The 23,075-nt window shown below is 39.6% G+C and overlaps 1 protein-coding gene across 1 annotated transcript in view; it reads right to left on the bottom strand.

The window, feature by feature from the left end:
• The window catches only part of LOC149081509 (uncharacterized), a 119,235-nt gene that overhangs the window by 25,947 nt on the left and 70,213 nt on the right, over positions 1–23,075 (bottom strand). The window contains exons 31-40 of the mRNA XM_089238347.1: positions 22,906–23,022; positions 22,625–22,741; positions 18,941–19,057; positions 16,674–16,790; positions 10,781–10,897; positions 9,049–9,165; positions 7,725–7,976; positions 2,337–2,450; positions 1,933–2,058; positions 787–897 (exon numbers count right to left, since the gene is read on the bottom strand). Coding sequence (XP_089094473.1) covers positions 787–897; positions 1,933–2,058; positions 2,337–2,450; positions 7,725–7,976; positions 9,049–9,165; positions 10,781–10,897; positions 16,674–16,790; positions 18,941–19,057; positions 22,625–22,741; positions 22,906–23,022 — 1,305 coding nt within the window. The remainder of the gene's footprint in view (positions 1–786; positions 898–1,932; positions 2,059–2,336; positions 2,451–7,724; positions 7,977–9,048; positions 9,166–10,780; positions 10,898–16,673; positions 16,791–18,940; positions 19,058–22,624; positions 22,742–22,905; positions 23,023–23,075) is intronic.

Raw genomic sequence — 23,075 nt, 5'->3', positions numbered from 1 at the left:
CCAAGTGAATGACTAGATGAGTGACCAAGTGAATGACTAGATGAGTGACCAAGTGAATGACTAGATGAGTGACCGTATGAATGACCAAGTGAGTGACCGTATAAATGGCAGTATGGTTGAGTAATCATGCAGTCACTTATGCGACCATTCATACGGTCACTCATACGGTCGAGGCAATCGAAATGTGAGGGTGACATGTCCAAATCTTTGATCTCTCGTATGGTCACTCACTTGGTCACTCATACGGTTAGGACAGGCCTAACCATAAGACAGGAAATATCAGGGTTTGATATTTCCCTTTGCGAAATGTACCGGGGACGAAACGTACTAGGAGCGAAATGTGTCTGCTGGACAAATCCTAGGTACCAGGCCGGTCGCTATAGCAACTAAAAAATTGATATTGGCACCTAAAGTTTTCTTTGTGTAGTTACCAAATTGCAGGCTGAGAGCAGCGCAAAATGCTTGGAATTCACAACATCATATCTGCTAAAAAGGGTCACCATGCTGTGAAAAGGTCGAAAGAAGCATCAATTTGGACCTTTTTTCTTCAGGGTAAAAAAAATTTTTGACGCCTAAAAATTTCCTCTGGCACCTAGATTTGTTTTTTGTGATTTGTCCAGCCCTGTCTTAATCTTTGGAATTGAAATTGACAAAATATTATTTCATCAGAAATATATTAAGCAACATTAAAAAAAAAATGCAAAATTATAAAAATTCAGACATCAGAGAAAATGCAGGAAATGAATCGATTTCATAAATGCCGACGAATATAAAATTGCCACTTACCGCATTTTTTTCCATCAGGCAACAGATCGTAACCTTCCTCGCAAGCGCAAGTCCCGTCCGAGTGACATATCTGTTCGCATTTCACGAATGCCGGGTGACTGCACACATCAACTATAAATATACATTTTGTATAATGAAATATACCACCACAACACAAGGTAAATTCACTTTGATCACTTCAAATTCCAAATACCCGACAGTGATCCTTAAAAATAATTTCTGAAAATAACAGCCAAAACAGTCAGGTTTTAACTTGAAGCTATGGATGACGTGGAATTGGAAGTCAACGTGAACGATGCCAGCAGTGGCTTAATATTGAAGAAAACACAATTAGGCCTTGATCACCCCATTAACCCTTAGGCTACGGGAATTTTATTCGGAGAAATGTTTCTCTCTTCTACGGAGGTGAAAAAAAAAATCAATTTTTTTCAGTTTCTTCTTGTCAAAGATAGATGGCAATCAAACTCAGACATTGCAAATTGAATATAATCGAAAAAAAAAATATTGATACGAACACAAAATCAAGGATCGAACCAGCACCTCCTAGAGATAGAAGGCTCTCACATCCAATTACTATGCGGAAGTATTTGTGAGCCAATCAGGAAGATTCTACGTCAAAATAAGAAGAAACGAAACAGGAAGCTGTGTTTCAAAATGTGGCAAACTTGTTAGGTAGTCTGAATGACGTTTATGACAAACGTTTCAGAGGCCTTCTATCTCTAGGAGGTGCTGATCGAACCCACTGTGTCGCCGGAACACTAATGAGTGAGGGCAGACGCTTTATAACCACATCAGATCATGCACAATCATCCCATACAGTACATGAAATCTGTCAGGGATTACAGAAAAAAAAAAAAAAACCAGAAAAGACTAGAACATATGTGTGCCACCACGGTGCTCTCTGAAGCACCCATAGTGCTCTATGCCCGTGTAGAACTTCGTGCTCACGAGCACTTAATCAACCTCCTGATTAAACACCTTGTAGAAATTATATTCAAGGATTAAAATCCTCCCGATTTCACACATTCGTATGTCAAACTCGCAGTAAGGGGGGTGCTCTTCTTTTGATGATGGGTACAGGCAGTGCTCGTTACTAGGAAAAAGGTTGAAGACGTCTGCCGTAAAGAGTAGTGCTAGAAAAATTACCTTTCGAGCAGATTCTACCATTGAAGTAAAATCCTGTTTTGCATAGGCATGAAGTTTGACCGGGATTCTTTAGATCATCTTGGCAGTCGTAATTTTCTCCGCACTTGTTTTTCAAGCAAAAGTTGGCTGTAAAATAAATGGATTTATCAATTGAAATTAGTGAAATATTACGTGAAAGGACATTTTTACTGTGTGTGTGACAGACGTTTATATCCGCTCGAATTCTGGTTATTGCTTGCTTATAAAGCGATATATGACTGATTTTTGTCACCATAATCCCTTATCTATACACCAAAAACGATGAATCGCTTTGTAGAGAATCCAATAGAATACAAAATATATTTATTAACATGGAAGAATGTCGTGTTCAGACAACAGATACCTTTAGGTACTCTGATACTCACGTTCACACTTGTCACCTTTCCTGATGAAGTTTTCCTTGCAGACGCATTTGTTGTTCTTGCATTCCTCGTTAGGCTTCGTGCATTTGTTCAACGTGAATGGACACCAATCAAAATCTGAAGGAAAAACGATAACATATATTAGTAGCTGATGATGACAAAGATACAATTCCACCGAACGTGCGTGTTATGGAGTTTTCTAACTTTAAACAGAAATGGCCGAGGAAAAAATACAATTATTTATAAGTATGCACTGAAAGGACAAATCATTAAATAGGAATATGCGAATCAGAATAAGCGTTTCCAATCACAAATCTGACGAATCCAATGGGTAGAATATATCAGAACTTTGGGAATCACAGAAATCAGAATTTCGTCATGGATAAAAGTTCATTTACTTACTTACTTACCGAACAAGGCCCAGGCCCCGTCGCTTGTGCAATTTGAGCACATCATTGCCTCGAAGGGCGTCAAGGATTAAAGCTGTGAAATGAGTGAATTCGATTCTGGCAAATTTTTGGTACTGTGTTTGATTTCAGCAATTGAGAATACTCCGGGGTTTTTAAATAACGCAGTGCTGAAACAGGGGCGTAGCCAGAAATTCTGTTCTGGGGGGGGGGGGGGAGGCCCACTTTCATTGATCAACAATATGCATTGCCATCCGTTTCCTTTTTTTCAGTCATTTTCTCACATTTCGAGAACACCATTATGGCACCTGCCCATGTATGTAATATATCTTTCTCAAGGTCAAGGTAGTTAATGATAATCACAACAGTACTGACGGGGAATTACCCACCTCTGACTTGGATGGCTTCTCGATTGACAACAAACCACCGGGCAAATTAAAATGTGTGTTAATAAATGCCAGGAGCTTGGGTAATAAGAAAGATTTTTTAGAAACTATGATAGTTGTGGAGGACTTGGATCTTATAGCCATTACAGAATCTTGGGCAAACGATGGGGATGAATCTTTCTTACACATCTCCGGATACGATACTTTTTTGAGAAATAGATCTGATGGGAAAGGGGGTGGAGTGTTGATATACGTGAAATCATGTTTGAAGGCTAGAGAGTGTAACGTGCAGAGAAGTGATATTGAAACCATATGGGTTGAACTTGAGAACAAAAGACGTCATAAGCTTATTGTTGGAGTTTGTTACAATCCACCGAATAGGGATCAAAACTATATCGCCAAAATGCATGATGAAATTTCCTACATGTGTAAGCGAAAGAGGGTTCTCATACTAGGGGATTTCAATTACCCGGGTATTGATTGGGAGAACCTTTCATCTGGAAATCAGTATGAAAGAGACTTTCTTAAGTTGGTGCTCGAAAATTTTTTGTATCAGCATGTATCAGAAGCCACTAGGGGTACTGCTATTTTGGATTTAGTTCTTACTAGTTCTGAGGATCTAGTTGAACATGTTTCGGTGGGGGAAGAGTTTTCTTCCAGTGATCATCGTATCGTCAGATTTCACTGTAACTTTTCCTCAGGTAAGGTTGATAACAAAAGACTGGTTCCTTGTTTTCGGAGAACTAACTTTGATGTTTTGCGAAGAAGGTTAGCGGAAGTTTTCAAAGACCGGTTGGAATCAGTAGGGGTGGTAAGTCAATGGGAAGAATTTAGTACGAAGCTGTCCTCTGTTTTGCACGACGTCATACCCTTTGTTCGAAAAAAGCGTGTTTGTACATCACACCCTCTATGGTTCACGGATAGCGTGCGGAACCTTTATCTTGAAAAGAAAAGAGCATTCAGAGAGTATAAAAGTGGACGAGGTGACCTATCATTGTTTACTGATATAAGAAGACTGTTGAAGAAAGCGATAAGGGATAGTAAAAAGCAAGTTGAATCTAGGTTGGCAGATAACATTGGCTCTGACCCAAAATCATTTTTTCGATACGTCAATAATGGATGTAAGGGGACAGTTGGCCCCCTCTCGATAGGAGGCTCAAAAGTAGAGAGCAATGTAGGCATGTGTAGTGCTTTCAATGACTTTTTCGCGTCGGTTTTTAATGGAGATAATGATATTCGATATACGGGTGTTGCATGGGGTAATAAAACGCTCAACGATATTCAAGTGGAAGACGTGGAGGTCCTAAATCTTCTAAGAAATGTATGTGCAAGCAAAGCACCAGGACCAGATGATATCTATCCCAGGGTTCTCAGGGAAGGTGCTAATGAATTGTTGGGGCCAGTCGCACAGATATACAGGAGTAGTGTTGCTGAGGGTATCGTCCCGAGAGATTGGAAACTGGCTAACGTTGTTCCGATATTTAAGAAGGGTAGTAGAGAAGTGGTGTCTAATTATCGTCCAGTGAGTTTGACGAGCTCCCTCTCGAAAATTTTGGAAATTATCATCAAAAGGCAGTTTGTGAAGTGGATAGACGAGAAAAATGTATTGTCGGATAATCAGCATGGGTTCAGGAAGGGGAAGTCATGTGCAACTAACCTCCTTTGCTTCTATGATTACGTGACTAAGGCTTTGGGTAAGAGCAAAAATGTCGACGTTGTTTACCTTGATTTCCAGAAGGCATTCGTTCGGGTCCAACATGGCAAACTCTTGAAGCGTTTACACGAGATTGGAATAGGGGGCAACTTGCTGAATTGGATAGAATCGTGGTTAAGAGATAGGTCGCAACGAGTTATGGTGAACGGGGAATTCTCTGGTTGGACAGACGTCACAAGTGGAGTTCCTCAGGGAAGTGTCCTTGGCCCCATACTTTTTTCACTTTTTATCGACAAACTCGATCAGGGTATCGATGGAATTACTAGCAAATTCGCAGATGATGTGAAGCTAATGGGGGTAATCGGAAATGAAAGCGATAGGGAGTTGCTCCAGACCAACTTAAACAAGATTGCAGCATGGGCAAATGAATGGAGCATGACGTTTAGCGTAGATAAGTGCATGGTCGCTCATTTTGGTTCGAACAACCCACGGTTCTCTTACGAGTTGAATGGTGTCACTATCCCGGATGCAACTAGAGTCACCGATTTGGGAATTCTCATTGACGAGCGACTTAAGTTTTCTGAACATTGTTCAGCGGTTGTCAAAAAATCGAATAGAATGCTTGGTCTCATTTTCAAAAAGGTCTCTTCGCGTTCTCCTAAAGTCATTCTTCCGCTTTTTCGAGGCTTAGTTCGTCCTGGACTGGAGTATGCTGTAAGGTTTTGGAGACCATACCTACAGAGGGACATAGACTTGGTTGAAGGGGTGCAGAGAAGAGCTACGCGTGTCCTTATTGGCACACAGGGCTTGAGTTATGAAGAAAGACTTCATTTTTTGAATATGTTTACATTGGATGAGCGCAGGTGTCGAGGAAATATGATCGAAGTGTTCAAAATTTTCAATGGGATGGATAGGATGGACCATGAACTTTTAGTACACCGCCAATCGACTGCTTTTACAAGGGGACACCAGTATCGATTGGTGAGGGACAATGCAAGGTTATGGTGTCGCAGGGAATTTTTCTCCAATAGGGTTGTTAATAAATGGAATAGCTTACCCCCGGAGGTAGTAAATTGTAACACAATTGACACGTTTAAAAAGAAATACGATAAACATGTTGGGGTAAATCGAGAAGCTATCCATTCTTAGAATAAGACAACCATAAGTATTCTTTATGGGCATTGTATAATATTTTATCATGTGTATATATTGTTTGTAATTTGTGTTAATTGCATTTTTAATTGGGTTGCTGTATTTTTGAAACATATGACAACCATATTTTTATGGGCATCTTTTTATCAGCCACCTCGTTGGGCATTTTGCCTGTTGTGGCGTTGTATTTGTATTTGTATTTGTATTTGTAATAAATGGTTAGGTTTTCCCGGAGGCACCCGAGTACCCAGAAACAATGTGCTTATATCACCGAGTGTGACAGAGCCTGAGTGTCTCTCGGTTGCTATCACTATCACATTTCGGGGAGGGGGAACCAGACCCCAAAGTCCCTTCTCGCTATGCCCTTGTGCCAAAACAATGTTGAGGGACCAGCTCGAGACTGTTTTCGTGAATCAGTCATTGATTGTTGCTGCGAGCGTATGCTGTCTCCCATCGTTTCAAACAATAGCCATGATTATTCACAACAAATCACCATTTAATGGAGCTGCATTAACAAGCCTAGACACAAAGAATTATTCATCGTACCTTGGCACACGTGGGAGACGTCCCACTTTGCTTCCGTATGTTGACCATAGACCACGAGGCTCCAGTGTTTGAAAGATCATATCTCAAGTGGAATGGCTACATTTTTGCACACCAACTCCGATCATATCGCCATACAGCAGTTTATAAAAGATCGAGTTGTCGGAAATCTTTTTCTCTAAAGAAGAATCAATAGTGTTGAAGAGAGTCATGCTATACTTTAGTCCCAGTCTTGGAAGAGGGGACCTTTTAGCAGAGAGCATATTGAGGCGCAATCTATCGGTGGTCATCTCAGTTTCGGGAAAGTATCTATGATCTTACCCTTGGAATCGAACCTGTGGACCTGAGGTTAGCCTTCATGGTGGTAGACGAGCATCTTGCCCCCCGTTCGTGAATGACTGGAAGTGTGCCATCTGGTCAGTATAATTGGTGTTAAAACTGCATAATGCTGATGGGAGAGAGAGTGTGCGCGTGTAAGGCAGAAACCTCACGACGAATGCATCTCTTTTGTCATGCTAAGATTTTGCAGGTAGGGGGGCAGAGGTGTGAGAGTTTAGTGAGCATTTCTCTTGGGTTCCTTATACCACCGAAGACTTCTGTCAATGACCATGGCTTCAAAGCATGGCAATTTCCTAGCTGATCATTCACAACTATTCAGATCTTTGGCTAATGACGCTATTTTCCAGAAATAGAATGTTCCCAATATTCACAATCGATAAGCAAATACCTCCTGGAGCATTCTAGTGAGTTCACAACACTCGCTCGGTTGGTCAGCTGGATTGAGCGATTTGAATCCTACTGAACACTTTTTGGGTTATTGTAACTCTTTTTGACCACAACGTCTGTGATAGTCACTTCTGAATTCCTAAACGAGGCAATGCTAGCATCTCAATTCCAGCAACTGATTGAATCATCACCATGATGTATAGCTGACACTAGATAATGAGAATCACCAATTTACGATATTCAGATTTTTTGCCGCATAAGAAATTAATTTCAACACTAATACCCTAGACTAGAACATACATGCTTAACCCATGGGCCAAATGTAGTCCGCGACCTCTAACAAAATTTTGTACTCAAGTGGCCAGCGGCACGTTCTCAAACCAATAAAACGGCCCTCTCTCTAATAAAGGTTGAGCATCCTTGCCCTAGAACATCTCAACGAACATAATTTCAAATAGAAAAAGACAGCAAATAGTCGATAAATTACAATCTAGTTTCGCGATTAGAAATGCAAATACATTACCTTTGCACGACCGAGTTTGGTAATCAAAGTATTGATTCTCTTTGCATTTGCAATATCCGAGTTTCCTCTCCACATCAAAGTCGCAACCGGCTTTGTCACAAATGGTTGACCCGGAGCCGTTGATGCACCACTTGGCTACGGAGCAGTCTTTTCCAGCGTACCATTCAGTGCATTTACACGTAAAACCGTTCTTCTGGTCGACGCATGTGCCGTTGTTCTTACACGGATTCGGATTACACGTCACATTCAACGCTGGAAAACAAGAAAAAAAAGTTCAAAATCTTAGTAAAAAACTCCTCACTTGACATTAAGAAGGTCGCTTATCCTTTTAACATGGTAGAAAACTTCCTCTAGTAGAAATATGATTAAAACTTAATCGGTTTAATGAAGAAATAGAAAAAAAATTAAAAAGCACATTAATTGTCGGTGATATCAGCAATATTTAGACATAATGGCATTAATGGATTCGAACCACTACACAAAAAAAGAAAAAATACCACGAGAAACAAAGGAAAGTCACACTCGCATAGATCACATCTTTTATAGCACAAAACGAAATACTTAACAGTATTTAACACTGATATCATTGACCAGTATCCAATATTGCCCGAATGGCGTGGTGGTGAGATGCTCGTATACCACCGTGAAGGTTGCTGTCACGGTCTCCTCCAGGTTCAAGGCCCGGGAATGATATAGATATTTTCCGCTAATGAGCTTCAGACAAAACCACCGATAGATGACGCCTTCATTTCTAACCCAACTCATAAATGGCAGTAAATTGCAATATTGCGATATGGCCAGAGTTGGTGTGCGTTTGGTGAATCACTACCCAATATTACAAGAGTACGATAAGAGTACTTCTTCGATAAGGGGCCATTCAAGTATTACGTAAGCAGATTTTCAGCCATTTTTGACCCCCCTCCCCCCCTTGTCAGCAAAAGTCAGCAAAACACTGACCCCCCTCCCCCTGGTAACGACAGCAGCTTGTTCGTCCGCAGCTTAGAATATTTCATATCTTGAAAAACGGGTGGTTGATGACGTAAGCAACCTTCAAACCCCCCTCGCCCTTGTCATCAAAAGTCAGCAAATCCGAAACTCCCTCCCCCTCGATGCTGACGTAATACTCTAATGACCCCTAAGCAAAAAAGAAGGGAATTTGAATGATGAATTAACGAAAATAGATTACAAAAAGTTTGAACAACTCGTATCAAAAATAAATTTCAATCCATTCAGCCCGCTTAGCCATGACATTATACTTATACATAGGATTGACGGTATATAAATGAAACTTAAATGGAAATTATCACCATAAAAACATCATTACCATTTTCACAGAGATCTCCAGTATACGCCAATGGGCAAGAGCACGTGAAGTTAGTTTTGCCAACCTCTTTGCAGGTTCCGCCATTCAAACATGGATTGATCATGCAAGGTCCAATTTCTAAGACATTACACAAAAAACAACAACAATGACTTAAGAAATTATAAAATCAAAATGTTTAATCATAATGATAATAACATTAGAGTATAACAACATCTACAACACAGGGTGCGTAGCAAAAAACAGGGGGAATGACATTCTGCTGGCAAACCGTTGATACTAAAGTCATACTTCGAATTGGAAAAGTTTCCAACTAATGTGTTGTCATATATGACACGGGGAGTTGTATAGTTATTAAGAAGTCATCAACGAATACGGCAAGTATATGAGAAATAACAAAAGAAGTTTAGGAGTGTTTTGCATTTTTCGTATATTTCCCTTATTCGTTTACTCAATGTTCTTGGGCAAAGTTGATCTACTCTTCCAGGTTGTATAGTTATTGAAATGAAGTATTCATTTTTTATACAGTCTCGGTATGCCCGAAAATCAAATTAGAAAGTTGTTTCACTGTCTCTCATAATGCAACAAAAAGAAATTCCACGTTTCTAAGAGAGCGTGGATTCACTGAGTTATTTGAGTTCAAAAAATGGCGAAAAGTTAGGAAAAAACAGCTCTAGACGCAGAAAACACTTCACAAACTTCACGTCAGGTTTCACTACACGTACACGCACATTCCCGCATGTTCGTTGGGGGGTTCTGCGGGGGGGGGGTGGTGGTGGTGTTGGCGGGGTGCATGTGTGATGTAGCAGAAGTAGGTAGGGCCTCCAAAAAATGGCTCGGGGATCCATGATGTTCTTAAGTCAGTCACCTCGTTGGGCAGTTTGCCTGTTGTGGCGTTGTATTTGTATTTGTATCTAACAAACACCTACTAGAGATAGGCCTCCACACGGGTTGCCAAGTTCATCTGTATCATCATTAAGACTGCCTAGCAAGTTTGCCACATTTTGAACTCCACAGCGACCTATTTATTTCTATTGGCGTAGAATCTTACTGGCTTGCTCACAAATACCGCATGGTGATTGTATGTGGGGCATAGAAATCGCTAATTCTGATCCCGATCATTTCTGTTCCTCACAACGACGATACCACTTTCTACTTTACCGCACACCAACTCCGGTCATATATCACCATACGGCAATTTCCAACCAGAGGAAATGAAGGCTCCATCCATCGCTCGGTAGGTAAAGAACTTGCTTCTAACCTTCTCTGCCCGGATTCTGAGGGAAAATGGACTACTTGCTGACGCCACGAGAAGCTTGCGGAGACCTTCTATCTCTAAGAGGTGCTGATGTAGTGCGCTTTTTACCAAATTTTTTTTCCATTTTTCCAATTCGAATATCTGAGTAAATCCACGTGCAATAAGAAGCAAAAATTTTTTTTGTTGGCATCAGAAGAGACAATGCAACAGCTTTATAACTGGGTTTTGGGGCACACGGGGACTGTGTAAAAAGTTAATTTTTTGCTATTTTCGTAACTATACAATCCCTTCAAACATGAATGTCATATCCGAGCACTACACGCTATTTGGAAACTTTTTCTAATTGAAAGTATACCACTAGGATCAACGGTTCGTCAGTAAAACGCCATTACCCTCGTTTTCAATGCACCCTGTATAATAGAATGTCAGTTAATCAGGGTGATGCAAAATATCTTCGAAAATTAGTTTGGTTCTTACCAGTGTCACAGTTATTTCCCGTGTGCGTTCCTGGGCACACGCACTTGTAATTGAGTCCTTGTCCACGGACACAGGTGCCTCCATTTTTACAAGGAGAAGTGGTGCACGGATCAATTACTGTAATGGTGTAAATTTTTATGAAATATTAACACCATTGAATATTTTCAAATCAAAACACATTATGAATTTTCACGTATGAGCTTTTGGGAACAAATTCGGATTATCTCTGGTTGACGAATCGGCGATAAATCTGGTAACCTCGTCCGGGTCTAGGTCAATTCGTCGCGCTCAACTTGTCGCAGGACAATTCGTCGCATTCAATTTGTCGCAGCGTCAATTCGTCGCGGTACAAACTCGTCGCGGTACAAATTTGTCGCAGGCTCATTTCGTCGCAGTACAAATTTGTCGCAGACACATTTCGTCGCAGTACAAATTTGTCGCAGGCTCATTTCGTCGCAGTACAAATTTGTCGCAGACACATTTCGTCGCAGTACAAATTTTTCGTAGACTCATTTCATCGCGACAAATTTGAATTTCTTTAAAATTCATGTGTTTGTTGTGATCTTATAAATAGGGTAGTTACTTTAGGCGTAAAAAATGGAACTAATTTTTTTTCCTCATTTATTGGAAATGTTCTTCCTTCCCATCTGTTTTAATTTTTAACAAATGAAGGAAAGTATTCATTGAAGTCAATAAATTTTTAAAATTTAATTTTTACAATATAAGCCGCATTTCTGTCGGGATTTCCATTTCTCGCAGTGAGGGATGTTGAAGAGCTCACCAGAATAAAAAATTGAGATCAAATAAATTTTTAAATTTTAATTTCCACCGTATAAGCCGCATTTCCCACTTTTTGTCGGGATTTCCATTTCTCGCAGTGAGGGGCGTTGGGAGCTCACCCAAATAATAAATTGGGATCAAATAAATTTTGAAAATTTAGTTTCCATCGTATAGGCCGCGGTTCCCGCTTTCTATGTATCCATGCAGAGAATATATCTTTAAGGAATTTTTTATGACAATGTATCCAAGTTTTATGTGTAACAGCTGCGAAAAGTATTGTTTTAAATCACTTTTTTGCAATGCACATTTCAAATTACTTTTTTGCAATGCACATTTCAAATTACTTTTTTGCAATGCACATTTCAAATCACTTAGTATTATCACACCGAAATAATATTCAAACAGTCTGACCATAGGCACCAGAACTGGGGGCTGATGCCATTTGAGGCTCCCCCCCCCCCCAACTCCACTAACTCATGAATATACAATTCAATGCACCATTTCGCCGCCTGAGTACGGGTTTGAGTCCCTTATGAACGGAATGAATGGCGATTTTTAGCCCCACCTCCTCAATGTTTCCTTCATGTCGGCACCTTTGACTGGCCAAAGATGCCGGAAGTGTTAGGAACTTGTGGGTTCTTGTCTTTATCTTTGAAGTAGTTAATTTTGATTTCTGAATCATTTCTCTGGGTGCTCATACCCATTCCATAAAGTACCCTGGGCACCAACAGCATCTGTCTCTGACACCACTGCAAATGTCAATCGATTTTTGATTTTTCAACTCTAAAGTAACAACTCTCGAGTAAAAAGAATGAAATCAGACTTTTAATTGGCCCATTGTATGTAACTTCATGTAACTCGAAATTGAAATTATAATATCAATTACATTTAAAAATTTAACTGCATATAAAAGTTTAATTATATTTGAAAATTCGGTTAGAAAAATTTGAAATGTTAAATAATTGATTTTTGCTGTGATAAAATTTCAATATCATGTGGAAAAATTTCGGTTTGTATGATATTCCCCAAATTACAGTGAGCCTTTCTTTAACGCTAAATTTCTATCTGCCCCATGGGCTCGAGAGTTTCCCCCCCCCCTTCGAGAGTCACCAACATTTACCATTACAGTATCTCCATAAGAACTCAAAATATTTAATTAATTAATAATTCAATTAAATTAATATTTAATTTTCACCGTATAAGCCGCACTTCCCGCTTTTGTTGGGATTTCTATTTCTCACAGCGAAGGGAGTTGGGCGCAGATCAAGGGAGGAAATGTACAGTGCTTATGAAATGTACAATGACGATTCGATGAAGTTTTCATAATGCCCACAGGATGAGCACCGACAAAGGCAATGTAATCACCAATAAGAAAGATGACTATAGGTCTGTCGCATAGATATAACCTGAAGAGCCAAAAAAACTGGTACAGTCATGCGTATGCAAATAAAGAGATATGGAACCAATCAGAGTACGGCGCTGCGGTCGGCAACGCCTATATAACACAAGTGTCTGGCACAGTTGTTAGATCGGTTACTGCTGCTACAATGATAGGTTATCGAGATATAAGTGAGTTTGAACGTGGTGTTATAGTCGGCGCACGAGAGATTGGACATAGCATCTCCGAGGTAGCGATGAAATTTGGATTTTCACGTACGACCATTTCAAGAGTGTACCGTGAATATCGGGAATCCGGTTAAAAATTAAATCTGCGACATCGCTGCGGCCGGAAAAAGATCATGCAAGAACGGGACTGACGAGAATCATTAAACGTGACAGACGTGCAACCCTTCCGCAAATTGCTGCAGATTTCAATGCTGGGCCATCAACAAGTGTCAGCGTGCGAACCATTCAACGAAACATCATAGATATGGGCTTTCGGAGCCGAAGGCCCACTCGTGTACCCTTGATGACTGCACGACACAAAGCTTTACGCCTCGCCTGGGCCCGACAACACCGACATTGGACTGTTGAGGACTGGGAACACGTTGCGTGGTCTGACGAGTCTCGGTTCCAATTGCTTCGAGCTGATGGACGTGTACGAGGACGTGAATGAGGTTTATCTTAAAATCCGCTGAGCTGGAACACTGTCATGCTCATGACAGTGTCGTCTTCAGGACAGTGGGATGGGGCTTCTAATATATATATATATATATATATATCTGGGTGGCGGGTAAGCTCGAGCCACCTCTGGAACCCCTGTTTCGAAAGTTAATATATATTATTGCAATAGTAGTAGCGCAATATTACTGCAATGTCCTGTGTTAGATTAGAATATATATCCTTCTGAACATATTGGAATATCCCTTTTTCAGAAATCCGCTCTAACAACAGTAGTTCGTTTTTCGGAATAACAGTGGATGTAAAGTTTCGCTATTGTTCGTCAGCGAAACCCTTTGTTCTAACAGAAAATACTCGATTTCATCATACCAACACGCTGTACTTTTCTGAGATTTTAATAACTCAGACCACATAACAAAACAAAACTCATGTGTACAAAAAACTACCACACATTTAGTCACAATTTCATTGACCATCGCCTTTCTCCACCCCCTCTTACTCCTACGGATTTATGGGCAGCCCTGCAGGATTCATGGTGTCAATTACCTCCAGCACTACTTCAGACATTAGTCGAGTCCATGCCACGTCGTGTTGCGGCACTTCTGCGGGCTCGCGGGGCCCTACACAATATTAGGCAGGTGTACCAGTTTTTTTGGCTCTTCAGTGTAATATAACCATTAATCTTATGTTTATAATCAGTCGCATATCTTTGGCTGGTTTGTTTGTGTGGTTGTAAGTGTGGCTTATACGGTGAAATTAAATATTAATTTAATTGAATTATTAATTAATTAAATATTTCAGGTTCTTATGGAGATATTGTAATGGTAATACTGTAATGGGCAGATAGAAATTTACCGTTAAAGATAGGCTCACTGTAATTTGGGGAATATCATACAAACCGAAATTTTTCCACATGATATTGAAATTTTATCACAGCAAAAATCAATTATTTAACTTTTCAAATTTTTCTAACCGAATTTTCAAATATAATTAAACTTTTATATGAAGTTAAATTTTTAAATGCAATTGATATTTTAATTTTAATTTCGATAGCCTTTCCGCATTGACAAAAATTAATTCTTTTCAGTTAACTGCGTGTACACTTTTGTTCATGTTTTTATTTCACGTGTAAGACAAAAACCTACATACAAGCTCGCGTGGAACATGTACAGTGAAGAATCGACGGTTCGACGAATTGATTCTGCGCTGTAATATATAAATTGACGTCAAGACGAATAGACACGGCGGCAAACTTGTACAGCTACGAATCGGAGCTGCGACGAATTGAAGTTGCGACAAATTTGTACCGCGACGAATTGAAGTTGCGACAAATTTGTACCGCGACGAATTGACACTGCGACAAATTTGTACCGCGACGAATTGACACTGCGACAAACTTGTACCGCGACGAATTGGCACTGCGACGAATTTGTACCGCGACAAATTGAGGCGCGACGAGTTGATCGCGACAAGTTGAGTGCGACAAATTGACCGGCTACGACCTCGTCCTAACCTAACCCCGAGCTACGAAAAGGAATGGGAAAGAAATATATAAAAGGAAAAAGTATAATATAAATCAGGTAGATAAAGGAGATTATATCTTATAGTCTTCTTATCACCCTCACCTTCGTTCTCTTTCTCTCTGACATATATAAAGTAGAAAGATACATTATATGTGTGGAAAAAACAAGAGTATAGAAAAAAAGGAGGGGAAGAAAAAGCAATTTCAGTTGATAGGGTTACTATAAAGCTTCGCTATGGTGAAGAAAGAGTAAAGAAAACACCCAGACGATTACGTCTGTGATCGTAAATAGGTTTGATGACGATATTTCCTACAGAAAAATACGGAAATTGGGAGAAAATACAGCAAAAGTCGTTACATATTATGCCAGAAGTTAACACTAAGTTTATTACTGTTACAATTCTCAAAATATCGGCAAATGGTAGCAAATGAAGCGCTTCAGCAAACCTTGTTGCAAAGTAGGTTTGTTGGTTTTATAACCTTGTTCAGATGGTAGAGCGATCGCTTAGCATGCGAAAAGCAGAGATTACATAGATTTATCAAGACCTCATATTCTGCTGAGTTTTGCCTGAATAGTTTTTTGTTCGCGCTGAACACATTCAGTCCTCATTTTAAGTCATTCAGCACCTTCTGTCGAGCTGCCAGAAATAAGGTTCAAGAGAGTTTCTCAAGGCTTCACAAGATGTGCCTGAATATTTTTCAGCCTTGTAAAGTTCTTTTGAACCTTATTTCTGACAGCTCGACAGAAGGTGCTGAATGACTTGAAATGAGGACTGAATGTGTTCAGCGTGAACAAAAGACTATTGAGCCAAAACTCGGCAGAATATGATACAGATACTTTTTCTTGAATCTTAAGGTTGTTTTCATTTAAGAAGCTCTTTGTAGTAAGAGGAAAGCAATTGATAGCCACCATTTCAACGCACTTCAACAAATACATAAGTTTCCTCTTAAAAGAAGACAAATGTCCAAATGCGCGAGTTTCCTCATGCCCAGTCATCATTCTCCTAAATCTTCACGCATTAGTTCGAAGATCCCAGTTTTAAGAAGTCACGATATTACATAGTTTATCATCATTTTTTATTCCATAGTTCAACACATTTGATGAGAATTCGTCTAAAACATTCATTATTTTGCTTTCTAACATGTTGGTTGGTAGTGGTCAGCAAAGAAGAATGAATCTGAATTCCAATTATAAATACCTCGGTATTAATTGGTGGCCCATGGGCTTCGCGGGAAGTTCCAATTGGACCCGCGGTGTCTGAAAAGTTGAAGACCCCTGGTCTTGTCTGACAAAGAACCAATTCAGAACAGCGAACCGCATACCAATGCATATAAGCAGTGGACGCTCTTCCGTGACGCGCACTTTGATACTTCTCACTGCTCTAACTCATAGGCGCACAGACGTCTTACATTCGACACCTGTCCCCCAGTCAGCCCGATTGGCTAATTGGCCATGACGTTACACATATTTTTGACGGTATTTAAATGAAACTAAATGTGTGGAAATTATCACCATAAAAACATTATTACCATTTTCACACAGATCTCCAGTATACGCCAATGGGCAAGAGCACGTGAAGTTAGTTTTGCCAACCTCTTTGCAGGTTCCGCCATTCAAACAAGGATTGATCATGCAAGGACCGATTTCTAAGACATCATACAAACAAAACAATGACTTGAGAAATTATAAAATCAAAATGTGTTCAATCATGGTAATAATACTAGAGTATAACACTTGAGTTATCTTCAGGGTGATTGATTATTAGAGCTCGGATTTCTATGTCTTTTTGCATATTTCACTATATTTACGTGATTGTGCATATTTTCAAAATTTTGATAAAAAAAGTGAATTTTTTCCAGCTATTTCGATTCCTCTTCAGACTGGTTTTTCGGTTGCCGTCCCTGAGGGCTAGGACTCAGTATGAGACGTCGTTGTTGATTGGTAAAAGTCCCGAAATTCAGGTTTATAAATCAATCAGCAATGACACTGAATTTTCAGATCATAAAAAACTACAAGCCTTCAACGACACTAGTGTGTGGTTGTAAATAGATTAATCATCTGAATTGGTGATGGTAACTCGTGGGAAAAATTGGCCAAAATCGGTCCGGGGGGATAAGTTTTTAGCGTTTGTGAGAAATTTTGAGTTTTTTCATATGTACGGGGTGATTATAAAAAAACTATCCCGACATATGGGCCCCTAACTATCATACCATTCACAGAAACTGAATGAAATTTTGGCATGAAGTATTTTGAGGTATGCGCTCAAGAATGATATGGAAAACTTCAGTGTCACTCTAACAGTTACGGTTACAGTGAGAAAATTTCGAAAATATCAAGTTTTTTGTATTGGAATGCGATCTCCATACTGAAAAACACTAAATAGCGTTGGAATGGCACCAGTAGCACGAAAATCCCCGGAGCTAGGCAAGGAAAAAGGACTTTGCCGTGCACCAGAGCATTAATGTTCGTTTCATCGGCTGAGATCCCAGCCTGATTAGTCCTCCACAAGGTCATGTGGAAAATTTGTGAAACACAATAAAATGCTTTATTTTATGCTGCTTCTCTGTCCTTATTGGCTGTCCTCACTTTTAGCCTATCTACCGCCGGCGATTTTCATGCTACAGTTGCCGTTCGAACGCTATTTAGGGTTTTTCAGTATGGAGATCGCATTCCAATACAAAAAACTTGGTGTTGCCATTTGATATTTTCGAAATTTTCTCACTGTAACCGTAACTGTTAGAGTGACACTTGTTTTCCATATCATTCTTGATAGTTTTTTTATAATCACCCTGTATATATACACATAATCGAATAAAAAGAATATTACATTATTTTTTTCTTTAATTTTGTGCAATGCTTTTCTAAAGCTTGAATATACTTGGCTAGATACATTTATCTATAGGTGGCAGCACATTAATTCTGAATTTGTATGGGGTAAAAGTTTCTCGAAAGGGGTATTTTTGAGCGAAATGTCGGCTCATCACTGCATCTGATCAAGTTCCAGCAGGTCCATATAAAAACCAAGAGGGCCTCAATATTTTTTAATTCTCCGGAAGTTATCCTTATAGTAACTGTAAATAGTTTTTGTATCGATTGTGAATGATTCGTGTATTATATTGTGAAATCATATTTTCAACATGTCTGAACTGAAGCAAAGGACTTTGAATTCTTCAGAAACTGAAGAAATCCGTTTTTCAGTACGGGCAGAAAATGTTCTGTACACAGATGAAACAATATTGTTTTGCAATCTGTGTGATACTAAAGTTGCTGCAGCACCGAAAAACTGCGCAGCCCTATGCAGCACCCGTCAGTATACTGACGCTACTCAGACCTGTGAAGCGCTTGTTCTGATGACGGTATTCCATCGAAACTTGACATATATATACGTTATATGGACCATAGAAAAAAAGAAAAATTCACTAAAAAAGCTCCACTTATTCACCTGGTAATCGAAAATTGAACTTTTTTTATTTCGTAAAATCCCATGTTCTCATTGGGATATCCTGAAAATTTGGCCGCATTCAAATGAGCAGTTTTTGAGAAAAACTACTCAGAGTACGGGAATTTTAATTATAATCACCCTGTATTATACAGTCGAATACCGTTATAGCGGAAATCTCGTTTTATATACGAACACTTTTCTAATCCCCCAGGTAAGTTTACATAGGAAAAATGGAAAAACCTGGAATTCCTTTATAAGGAAATTTCGTTGTAACGAAGTATTTTTCTCCGGTCTCTTGGAGTTCGTTGGAAGAGGGGGATACAAAATATCTTCAGAAATTAATTTGGTTCTTACCAGTGTCACAGTTATTTCCCGTGTGCGTTCCTGGGCACACGCAGTTGTAATTGGGCCATTGTCCACGGATACAGGTACCTCCATTTTTACAAGGAGAAGTGGTGCACGGATCAGTTGCTGTAATGGTATAAATGTTTGCGAAATATTAACACCATGCGAAATTTTCAAATCAAAATACAGTGGAACTTCGGTTAACGTGCTCGTTATACGAATCACTCGTTATTCGAATCGAACTCCCACATAGGAAATAATGGAAACACGGATGGATAATTCGTTCCACAATTATTCATTCACATAAAAATGCCTAATAAGATCGACATTTAATCAATAATACAATGCAATAATAATTATAATATATATATACATGTATTGGATGAGCCAATGAATTTTCAGAGATACTGACCTTGGCCCGCGACTATCCTGGGAAAGAAATCAGTGAACTTCCCTCTTGCGGAGAGGGCGTCTCAACATCATGGGTCCTCAGGAAACGTGCAGGGTCGTCTTAAGAGCCCGATCGGCTTCCTCCCCTTAGATACAGTGATTTTTCTAATTCCCCGTACACACTTGGATAGAAATGGCTGTCTAATATGCTATTCACATATTGAAGCTCTCGAAAAATTTGACCAAATATACAATACAATACAAATACAATACAAATACAACGCCACAACAGGCAAACCGCCCAACGAGGTGGCTGACTTAAGAACATCATGGATCCCCGAGCCCCTACCTACTACTGCTACACCACACATGCACCCCCCCCGCGGAACCCCCCCCCTCCCCCCCCCTCCCCAACGAATCGGTAAATGCGGGAATGTGCGTGTACGTGTAGTGCAACCTGACGTATAGTTTGTTTCTGTGTAATGCTTGTTATGTGTAGTGCTGCCATCTGCCCCCAGTTTTACTAACTATGAGTGAAGTGTTATGGTTGAATGATTTACCGTTGTAGGACTGTTGCTCTCTGTGGCGAGACTTTTTAACGGGGAGATCGGCTCGCATTTGCGCCTTGAAGTTGGGAACCACAGAAAACCAACTTCAGCCGACCACCACTGTGGGGTTCGAACCCGGATCCTCGCATCACGAGTCCGGCACTATAACCACTCGACCACCACAGCGGCAATGAGCACCCCCTTTCAAACATAAGGCCCCGGGCCGTTCCAGGGTGGACCCACATATTAAGACGGCACTGACAATGTGTTCTGTGGTCACCCGTACTTGGCTGGAGAGAAGTAATAGTTTAAATATTAATTACATCCAGAAATTGTAGTACCAGATCTCATCATGTGCCCCCTTCCTTCTATGGATGTGAGGGCCCCAGTCCTGTCCATATGGGACGGCAGATTTAGATGGTCCTCGTTTCATGCTGTGCTGGATTCAGAAAGTACAGTTAAATCCCGTTTTAACGAATACCATTATATGCTAAGTAACCTGAGATTCCTTTATAATGAAATTTCGTTTTAACGAAGTGATTCCTCCAGTCTCTTGGCGTTCGTTATAACGGAATTCGACTGTATTAAAATTTTCCCCACCACATAATTCTCTTGAAATCTATCACCTCTTTCTCTCAGCACTTGTGGTTCCCCTTCATCTGATTTTCAGCTGTACTCCCTCCCCCCATAATATCATAGAGACGCTAGAGGGTCATATGGCACCATGTTAAGAACCACTGCAATTTAACATGTTGATAACTTAAATCATTGATCTGATATATCTGCTGTCACCTACCTAATAAAACTAATATAATTTTTCAATGGACATTGGTAAAAAGTTTTCTGATTGGTGGATTATATTGAAAAAATAATATAATATAGTGCAATAAAATATTTTTATAAACGATAATATTTATTAAATTATCACATTTGCTTCAAAATTTTAACCATTGATCTTTTTGTTAAATAACATAACATCAGTAAGCTGGCAAATTTGAGCCGTCCTTGGCTTTGTGAGGACACGGCTCACAAAGCCAAGGACGGCTCAAATTTGCCAGCTGAAGGGGATCACACAGAAAGAGAGATGACGAATTAGAGCTTCCAAGTGAAATATGTACAGTATATATGTAATAACGCCATTAAACTAACGTGATACGATATATATATATATATATATATAATGTGTACAAATTAACTTACTCTAAACAACGAGAGAGAAGAGGACTATCTCGTGTTGGACTCACTGTTGTTTGCATTCTTATTCTTTTGATGCGATTTTATAAAGAACGTATCCAATGACACTTGCTTTTTGCCTCCTTTTTAGGATTTCTCGGAATGGGAAACTCTATTTCGTTGGACAGATTTATTGCTTGCTTTACTATGCTTCTATTTCATTGGTACTTTTCAACAGAATTTCGCACGGATTCCTACATTTTACACATCTCTGTGAAATTTGAAATTACTTCTCTTTCTTCCTCAGAAAAAAAGATGCCTTCAGTATAAGCTCTTGCTGTTGCATACAATGGGGGAACCTTCAGTTCGTCTATGGTCAACTCCTGGCCAAGCAGAAATTACATAAAAAATACACGCACATATTCGCGATTGCAATGCGACATCTAGTTTCGTATAATACTCAATTTTTCTAGTGAGGAACGTTGACCGGACACTAGAGTATAATATTACCTACAATTCCACAGTACGTGTGTGCACGAAAGTGAAAAATCATCAGCTTAGTTGTGGAAACGTGGCAATAAATAAACAAAGCGCAAAATTTTTGCTCGTAATGCGAATCATCGCTAGTTAATCGAATCAATTTTTTTTTCAAAATTTTTGCTCGTTAACCGAAGTTCCACTGTACATTAGGAATCGATATTTATTCCCTTAACGTACGAGCTTTTGGCAACAAATTTGGAGTATCTCCATTTGACGAAAAAATCACGGACTTGGAAAAAAATCCTCCAAAAAACACCACTAGCACTTGTGTTGCCATCTGTTTTCCATTCTGGAAGGGAAAGACACCAGAATTTTCGTGTTTGTGTAGGTATCCTGTTTTTGTAGGTATCTGTTTTTTCGTGTTTGTTGGAGATCTGCTTGCTTTCTGTAGAGAGGGGAACTGCGCTTGCAGGAAACCTGTGAAATGTTACTACTCAACCAAACGTTTCGAATCAGGGCCCAGGCCGACATCAAAGATCTTAGGTTAGTCAGTGAATCATGCATTATACAACTTTTGTGCCCTCAAAAACTATAGATTCTTCAGGATTATGTCTACTTGTGCTGAATCTTTTTAATCCCGGAAACAATGAAGTTTTACTAATCTACCCGAAGACCTTTGGTTAGCCGGTGAATATGCATTACTCATATTTTGAAGCCCCAAAAAATTATGGGGCCATGTAGAAATCCGTTTATGTGTAGGCCCAGTAAAGTATTTTATCAAAAATGTGTTTATATCAATGGGGAATAGTAAATTTCCAAACAAATTTCGGCAGAAAAGAAAAATTCTTGACGATGATGTAACTATTACTCATGGTAAAGTGCCAACAATACAGGGTAAACGAAATACAACCCAGGCTCTGTAACCCAAGTGATTTTATGGCAGGGTCCCGAAGGACGTGTGCCAACGACACAGAAAATCTCCTGTTCGTAAGAATCAGCACAAGACAAAGTAAAGCATACAAATACGCCTATTGAAACAGAAGAATCGAGAACACATCCAATAAAAATACATAGGAATAAATCGAAATGAAAAAAACATTACCATTTTCACACAGATCTCCGGTGTAAGCCGGTGGACAAGAGCATGTGAAGTTGATTTTGTCGATTTCTTTGCAGGTTCCGCCATTCAAACAAGGATTATTCATGCAAGGTCCAATTTCTACGATAACGTCACAAAAAAGCGATGGATTTAGGGATTAAGGAAATTAAAATTATCAATGTCTATAATTAGGATAACTCTGTGTTGCCCCATTATAGAATAACGTCAACTAATGAGGACAACACAAAATAGTATATTTGAAAACTGACTACTGTGGTACTTACCAGTGCCGCAATCGTTTCCGGTATGCGTTCCGGGACACACGCAGGTGTAATTCAATCCTTGCCCACGGATGCAGGAACCGCCATTTTTACAAGGAGAAGCGGTGCATGGATCTATTTCTGTAACATTATCAATTTTGTGAAATATTCCAATCGTTAGACACGCAAAAAAT

Source organism: Pholcus phalangioides, unplaced genomic scaffold (genome assembly GCF_987345545.1).
Source record: "Pholcus phalangioides strain wild (caught in Gottingen) unplaced genomic scaffold, Ppha-v1.0 ptg000010l_1, whole genome shotgun sequence".
Taxonomy (NCBI): domain Eukaryota; kingdom Metazoa; phylum Arthropoda; class Arachnida; order Araneae; family Pholcidae; genus Pholcus; species Pholcus phalangioides.
This window is presented reverse-complemented; position numbering and strand designations above follow the sequence as displayed.